The sequence below is a fragment of the Nicotiana tabacum genome, chromosome 8 (assembly GCF_000715075.1).
Source record: "Nicotiana tabacum cultivar K326 chromosome 8, ASM71507v2, whole genome shotgun sequence".
NCBI classification, from domain to species: domain Eukaryota; kingdom Viridiplantae; phylum Streptophyta; class Magnoliopsida; order Solanales; family Solanaceae; genus Nicotiana; species Nicotiana tabacum.
Window position 1 is genome coordinate 179,384,722 of NC_134087.1, and position 9,160 is coordinate 179,393,881.

The following is a 9,160-nucleotide window of genomic DNA, read 5'->3' on the forward strand; positions in this document are numbered from 1 at the left end:
TAGTATCAATATCAGAATCCACATGGACAACTCACGTGCTGCACGAACAACTCATGTGCTATATCAATATCCTCACAATCAGGTCTTCGGCCTCACTCAATCATCAATCTCTCCAGCCTCTCGGGCTCTCAATATCATGAAATATCAGCCCAAAAATAATGATATGATGTGTCAATAGATCATAACAGAGACTAAGATATGATATGCATATGAATGTGTATGACTGAGTATGCAATGCAATAAAAGCAGATAGCTCAATAGCAGAAATGACCTCAGTGGGTCCCAACAGGATAAGCATGTAGCCTAGACATGGATTCTAACATGGATCACAGCTCAATAGCTCAAGTACGTAGACATTTCATGGTTACAGGAAAGATTAGGTAACAACACAGTACCACAGAGATAACAGAGTCACAATTCACATAGTGCACGCCCACACACCCGACACCTAGAATGTGCGTCACCTCAACACTAATCACATAACACGTAATTGGGGGTTTCATGCCCTCATCACTAAGTTTAGAAATGTTACTTACCTCGAACAAGCCAAATCCAATACCAAGCAAGCCAACGATACTCCAAAAATGACATCCCCCGCGTACCGACCTCTGAACGGCTCGAAACTAGCCAAAAGCAACTCAAATACATCAAATAAGTCCAAGGAAACAATTCCAAATGATAAAGGTCGAATCCTTAATCAAAAGTCCAAAAATCATCCCAAAAGTCCAACCTGGGCCCGCACCTCGAAACTTGACAAAACTCACAAAATCCGATAACACATTCAATTATGAGTCTAATCATACTACTTTCACTCAAATCCGACTCCGAATCGATGTTCAAAACTTAAAAATTTACATTATGAAACTTTAGGCAACCCCCCCCCATTTTCATCTCAAAATATTAATTAAATGATGAAAATAATGATATATTCATGTATATTAACCAAATCCGAGTTAGAATCACTTACCCCGATGAATTTCTTGAAAAAAACTCACGAAAAATCGCCACAAACTGAGCTCCAAAGTCCAAATGTGAAATAATACTTTAACCCTCGTTTATATGGTATAAAAATCTGACCTCTCATTGTGCTGACCGAACATTTTTTTGTGCGGCCGCACATCCTAGGTCCCAATATAACTAACGATACAAAAATTTGCAATAAGAAGGAAACAACAAGTAACAGCGAAACACCATAATAATAACACAGAAGAGTGAGCGGAAACACAACCCAAATCCGAAAACACTAATGCAGCAAGGACAAGTGATAACTCAACAACTACGGCAATTCTCACATCAGGTCTTAGTCAACAACTCCACGAAGTGCTGAACCTCAGACAGATTACAACGCACGGGTCTCAATACCTGAACCCTAACACTTGGCATCCTGTGCCCTCATCATACCTCATAGTCATGCTGACAACTCACTTGCCAAATAGAGTCACTCTCACATAGAAGGCGAGTAAACAAGGGTAAGCATCTATATTCAACAATATCAAGAAAACCTCTTATCTGATAAGGGTACTTAGCTACGTGTATGTTTGTGCAAGTATCCTAACATAGTTCATACCAGCTAGTAAGCATAGAGAAAAGAACGGACAACACATCAAATGTTTACACAGGAGTAGAATCAATGAAAGACAACAGCTCAGAACACTGGGGATCTCCCAGGATACCGTCTCGTAGTCCCAAATGCAAATGTGTAGGGGGATCTCCCGGAATATCGTTCCGTAGTCCTAAAGTAAATATGCAGTGCTGGGGGATCTCCCGGGATACCATTCCGTAGTCCCAAAGTAAATATATAGGGGGATCTCCCGGAATACCGTTCCGTAGTCCCAAAGTAAATATGCAGTGCTGGGAGATCTCCTAGAATACCGTTCCGTAGTCACAAAGTAAATATACAGTACATGGGGATCTCTTGGAATACCGTTCCGTAGTCGCAAAGTAAATATACAATATAGTGGGATCTCCCGGAAATATCGTTCCGTAGTCCCAAAGTAAATATGCAGGGCAACCAACAGAGATAACAGTTACAACACGGCAGAAACCTCGTGCATCACCACAATAAGTACAATAGTAACAATGACAATAATACAAAGTACATCCAGTAAATCAACTCCAGAACTTTAAATCACAAACAAACGGTAGAGCCCATTCACAAGGAATAACCACAGTAAAGAATGCTAGGCATAAAGATAATAGCTTAACAAGGGAACACTAAAATGTAGCAACGATCCCACAATATAAAATTCAATAAAGGAAGCTAACACGAGTCAAATAATTCCAAATAGTACTATGTCAGCTGAAATATAGGATATCTAATTTCTTTTAAGGTTGAGCAATTATGAAGGTTATTCAACAATTCAATTAAGGATATGCGGCGGAAAGATAATCGCAACCTCAATTAAGACTAAACAACTATAGGATGCGATAATAATAATTTCAGATAAAGATAGGCAGTTATGAAAAGATAGCATGACGATAGGAGAGGTACAAATCTTCAGTTAAGTCAAATAAGAGTCAAATAGTCAATAAGAGTAAATCATAAAGCAATTAATTCCAATTAAGCATGTAGAGGTAAAACTAGTAAATAGGAAACTCAGTCATATTAAGAACAACTTCATACAGTGAATATAAGGACCTAAGAACCCTAAATGCCAGCTTTCCACAAATAAATCTGAACACGCACTCGTCATCTCGTGTACACGAACTACAATCAACATAGAAGACTCAAATCCTGAGGGGAAATCTCTCACACAAGGTTAGACAAGATACTTACCTCAAGAAAGACAAACCGATACTCTAAAATGAACTTCTTGGGTGAAATGACCTCCGGACAGCTCAAATCTAACCAAAATAACTTCAAAGCATAAATAAAACTCATAAGAACTATTTCGGATCATAAAGTCTCAATCTTTAACAAAATCCAAAAATCGGTCCAAAAGTCGACCTCCGGGCCCGCACCTCGTAACCCGATAAATTTTACAAAAACCGAATACCCATTCCAATACGAGTTCAACCATACAAAAATTATCAAATCCCGATACCATTTGGTCCCTCAAATCATGATTTTTCATTTTTGAAAACTTTCTTCAAAAACCACCATTTTTCTCAACTCAAAACACAAATTAAATGATAAAAATAAAGATAAAATCATGGAAAAATTCTAGGTGAAGAACACTTACCCAATTAATTTGCTTGAAAACCCCACAAAGAATCGCTCAAAACGGAGCTCCACAAGTCAAGATATGATAAAAATGGTCTAACCCTCGATTTGGGAATATATTCTGACTGCCCAGGCCTTTATGCATCGCGACACAAAAGAACAATCGCGTTCGCGAAGAAGGAAAATGAAAGCTTCCCAATTGTGCTTCGCGAACGAGACAACACGTTCGCGACCACGAAGAAGAAAAGTGTGATGGCCCAACGACTGCTTTTCGCGAACGCGTGAAGTAGTACGCGAATGCAAAGAGTGGGATGGCCTAACTACGCGAGCGCGAGGGAACATATGCGAACACGAAGAGGAAATAAATCAACCTCCAAAATAACACTTCGCGAATGCGAAGGAAAGGACACAAACGCGATGAGGGAAACCAGATGACAGATTCAGCAGTTCAAAAATAGAAGGAAATGACCCGCAGCCCATCCGAAACACACTCGAGGCCACCGAGACCCCATCTAAAACACACAAACAAGTTCTAAAACCTAACACGGACTTGCTCGGGGTCTCGAATCACATCAAATAATGCCAAAAATGCAAATCGCGCCATGAATCGAACTATGAACTTCCAAATCTTCCAACTTCAAAATTCTCCAAATCTCCGGTTGGATCGTTATATTTGGTAGACAAAAATTATAACTCAACCAATAGAAGGTTAAATTAGATTACTAATTAAAAAGTTCAAAAATTACTGTACCATTCAAGCAATAGCAGGCCGTACATCATAAGGATGCCTAAAGTGAAGTTAGAATTGAACAGAATGACTTAGATTTACTACAAAAATATTTCCTTCGATCTTAAGTTTTGCTGATAATTATTTTGACAAACTGTATATTTTTAGCTTTTTATTACCGATAAAGGAAGAGAAAGGAAACATGGGAAAGCATTACAAGAAAAGGACTTTATTTGGTGGCCAAAAAAATGAAAAAAGTCTCAATAAAATATTTTTGTGACGATCTTAAGGGTCGTTGAGAAGAGTTTCGTAGCTGAAACTTATTCGTGGCGAATATTCAGAAAGGCATTTCGTGAATCGGCCTGATTCTATCTTTTTCATTTCGTTTGAAGAAAGGAATGATCCCAAAGAATCAATTTTTCCTTTCGTTGTTGAATCTCTCTTTGATTAATCAATGTGTATTATTAATCATCATTACTAATGGAATCTAAATGATCTCTGTTTTATTCTTCCTCTCTCATGTAAAAAAAAAAAAAAAATTCGTGCCTTGCAGTCTTCATGTGATAAATAGCTTGCGCTTGGTAAAACATGCTCAATATTTTCCAACATAGAACAAAGAGAAAAGGAAAAGATGAACTTTTATTCTTAGAATTGATCAAATACATACATTCAATTGTGAATTATTGATCAAATCAACTTCACTATGGAATATATTTTCAACATGCTATATATAGTATAGATTGGAATTCCATGCGCCTTTGATGCTCTCATGATGTCCTAGAAATCATAAAATAATATATTCAGTGGCAGATACAACATATAGTTAAATGGTTGGATTGAATTTAGTATTTTCGATAAAGAGTATAGATTTATATATGTGTTGAAAACCGTTACTTACTGGACATAGTCGATCTTAATAACGCCAGCAACAGGATTAGCAATGGTTGAGAAGGCTTCTTTAGAGAGATCCAGGGTCCCACCACATCCAGGGCAATGATCAACAATCTTTACCACAATACTCTTGCCAGTGCAAGGGTGTGGCACTGGATTTGTTGGACCAGTGCATGTGACATTGAAAGTTTTGCCACATATTGCACCATTATTCCAAAGAGGATCACTTGCTGCTGCTATAATGGTACCTTGGGGTGTGTTTCCATAACATGCTGAAGCTGCACCAATAATAATAATAATAAAGCCTCAGTTCTAAACAAGTTTAGAATTAGTTATATTAAAAAAAATTATGATATTAAGCAAATAATTGAATGAGACATTTGCATTGTTGCTCACTTGAATAAAACAATTGTTCTTGTTTTGTTTCTGAAGTCAAATGACTCATGTATCATCAATAACCTTTTTATTTTTTATTTTTCATAAAAAGGAATATGCTAATAATTTTTCATACTTTTTTTTCTTATCAATAAAGCTCTTTTTTAAGTTTAAATTATAGCTTGGTAGTGTAAAAAATATCAAGTCATATACAGGATTATAAATTATGATAACCTAATAATGATAACTAACTTGATATTATAAATTAAAATTTACTTATAGAGTAAAGAAAATTTATACTACTCGATGCATACAACGTAAATCCCATTTTGTTTTTGTCAATTAAAATTTTAATGAAATAAAACTAAAATACTTACGAATATAGTTCGTATAAAATGTGGCAGTCCCTGGTGTAGCCAAAGCTATAGAAAATAAAGTAGCCACAACACCAATAATGAGCAAAATACTTTTAGGAATTGCCATTTCTTTGATAAAACTTTATTTATTTCACTGATATAGTGTCTAACCAACAACTATCTTTATATAGTATTTTTTCTAAGTGTCCACTGGCTAAAATATGGTAATCAGTTAAGAGAAATAAGGCAATTCATTTATTATGTATTTCTTGTCTTACTATAAACAGATGAATTACAATATTTTCATATTCCACTTGTGATTGCATGATAATAGCACTATTATCTGAAGGCAATTTTCTTTAGGTAGGTTAATTATTAGATATCACTGGAGATATGGCAAGTTAATAAATTTTTTTTATAGTAAGTTAATAAAGAATGTTTTATCTCTTTAGCCTTGTGCAAACTATTGAAATTTATCCTCCGATAGCAATTAAGAGCTCTCCGATATGAAAATTGGACTGAATGGCCCTATAAGAGACTGGTATCTAACTATTGTTTTCATTTTAATTTATTTAAAAAATAACCTCCGGACCTAATATATTTATTGCTTGTCAAGAATTTCTCTACTGGATAGATAGATTTTATTCTACGCTCTATTTATACTGTTAATTGTTCATAAACTCTACCCGATTGACATGACTTTGTGGTTGTTTGATTGTTCACAAAACTCTTTCATATTGCATTATTTGTGTTATCTACATTCAATCTATTTGTTAAATTATTTACAAACTCTACTTGATTGGCATAATTTTGTGCTTATTCAATTATTCATCAGACTCTACCAGATTGGTGTAACTTGGTGTTATTAGCATCTACCTATTTGTTAAATTGTTCATTAAAGTCTACCCGTTTGGCATAATTTTTCTATATTGTTCAACAAAGTATTTCTTCTAATTACAATTTTAATCTCAATCAAACCACCTCAAATATAGTCCAGATGATCTCAAATGTCAAAAAAAAAAAAACCTTCAAATACCAACACAAGCGATCCATTATCACCAATTTAGTCAATTGATATCGAATAAAAAAAATATCATATTTTGTCTTCTTCAACACTTTTTAAGGACCAACAATGGATTTTTAAAATTTTTAAAACAAATCATTAAAGTAGTATTTGAATTAAAAATTTAAGCGTAAATTATCAACATTCAAATAATTTTAAAAGTATTTATCATTAGCTTCAAGTTTTCACCGTCAAACAAGAATTTTAAGTTCTTAATATTAAAAAATTATGTTATTTTTGGTGGGAAAAAAGCTTATTGTTGCAATTAAATAAAAATATGATAAATATTTAAAAGATCATTCACTTAAGGAAACAACCACTGCAATTTTATGGGAAAAGTCATTATTCTGAAAGATAAGCCCATACAAAATAGTACTACTTGGAATTGGGCTAGAATTCATACAAAACCCAACAATTATTGATGAAAGCCCACACAAAAATAGACAGACATTATTAGTCCAAGCTAGTCGTTCATATTCATGCTAACAATCATGTGAATATTTTGTCACGACCCCGAATTTCATTATTAGGGCCGTGATGATGCCTAACATCTACTTGCCACGTAAGCCAATATTAAATAATTAATTAACATGTTTTAGCAATTATAACAAGGTGATGATAATTAACAATTAATAAATTCGTAAATGAACATAGTGTTATTATAAGTAATGCGATACTAAACTACTCCTAGAAACCCGGAGTCACAAGTATATGGGCATCTAGAATACCACAAACATGGTCTGAAATAAGACATAATACTGTTTGAAACTAGAATAACAGTAAAGCATGGTAGAAGGGGACTTCAGGGACTGCGAACGCCAACAACACTACCTCAAGTCTCCTATAGCTGTCAAATCCGAGCAGTCTCTGCTACGCCCACTAGGACCAACACCGGAATCTGCACAAGAAGTGCAGAAGTGTAGCATGAATGCAACCAACCTCATGTACTCTGTAAGTGCCGAGCCTAACCTCGACGAAATAGTGGCGAGGCTATGTCATGTCACTCACAATAAACCTGTACGAAATAGTAATAACAGAAAACATGAATCAAAATAAAACAGTAAACACATATAAACGATACCCGAAGGTCAATTACCAGAGGGCCCCAGAAAAACATAATCTCAAACCTCGTATCATAATATCAAGAATAAACTCTATAGCCACAACACAACTACTACACATCAAATCCGTTGCAGCGTGCAACCCGACCCCAAGTTTCACACAATAACTTTCTCAACATACAACTCATTTCCAATTATATCATATCATTTCCTATTCTGTTGTGACGTGCAACCCGATCCCCCAATATAAATTTATCAACACAAACAACTCAACACCACTATTCACGAAACATCAACACAACAGAGAAAAGGAGCGAGCGGAACAATATGGATGTCACGACCCGAAATTTCCACTATCGGGATCGTGATGGCGCCTAATATTTCACTGTCTAGGCAAGCCAACGTTAGAACAATTTATCCTTTTTAACAGTTTAAAATTTAATAATGAAGAAAAACTGATTTAACTGCAATAATCCAAATTAAATAATGCAGAAGCTAAAATAGCCAAGCGTCTAAAACATCCCTGAACCTGGTGTCACAAGTGCACGAGCTACTAGAATAGTACATATAAGGTTCTGAAATAACACAAAGCTGTCTGAAAAGAAGATACACAGCTAAATAAAAACAAAGAAGGGGACTCCAGGAGCTGTGGGCGCTGAGCAGCTGTACCTTAAGTCTCTGCACGCTGTCAAATCTGAGCTCACTGATAACCGTAGCTGGGACCGTCTCCAAAATCTGCACAAGAAGTGCAGAGTGTAGTATGAGTACAACCGACCCCATATACTATGTAAGTGCCGAACCTAACCTCGATAAAGTAGTGACGAGGCTAAGGCGGGTCACCCACACTACAACTTATACGCAGTATATAATAATGATAGAAATGGAAATACATAACAGGATTAAACAATCAGTTGAAAATATAACTAAAGCCTCAATAAATGAACCAGCGTCCTTCAAACTTACTAATCCTTAGAATTTCAAATAACAATACTGAAAACCAACACAACTCAAGGAAATTGAAACACAAAAGTTGTTGCGGCGCGCAACCCGCTCCCACCGGGCAACACAAAATCCTACCTTATTTCACCGTAATAACATCAACAATATATAATAATATATAGATATATTGTGTCACAAAACCTGATCCCACCATATAACGATATTAGTATCACAATTCACCTTTATTTTACCGTAATAATCCACCTTTATTCCACCTGTTGCGGAGCTAATAGGCATAGTCTACTGTCACGACCCTAAAACTGACCCGGTCGTGATGGTGCCTATCATGAAAATAAGCCAGCCGATACAACTCTCGAATTAACCATTAATCAATAAATCATTTTTAAGTCTTTAATTAATCAAATATTTCATAATAAAAGTCTAAATGCACAGTGCAGAATACACAAGCCCGACATCGAGGTGTCACAAGTCACAAGCATCTACTAAGCTCTGAATACAACTAAGAGTCTAAAAATATCCTAAATACAATATAAGAAAGACAAGAGGGAGAAAAGCAGTGCTGCG

The 9,160-nt window shown here is 35.5% G+C and overlaps 1 protein-coding gene across 1 annotated transcript; it reads right to left on the reverse strand.

Moving 5' to 3' along the window:
* Positions 1–4,784: 4,784 nt before the first annotated feature.
* LOC107789389 (putative EG45-like domain containing protein 1) lies at positions 4,785–5,639 on the reverse strand. The gene is made up of 2 exons (XM_075220710.1): positions 5,534–5,639; positions 4,785–5,059 (listed from the first exon to the last, which is right to left on the reverse strand). Exons 1-2 carry the CDS (start codon positions 5,637–5,639, stop codon positions 4,785–4,787), a joined length of 381 nt encoding a protein of 126 aa, XP_075076811.1.
* Between the last annotated feature and the right edge of the window lie 3,521 nt (positions 5,640–9,160).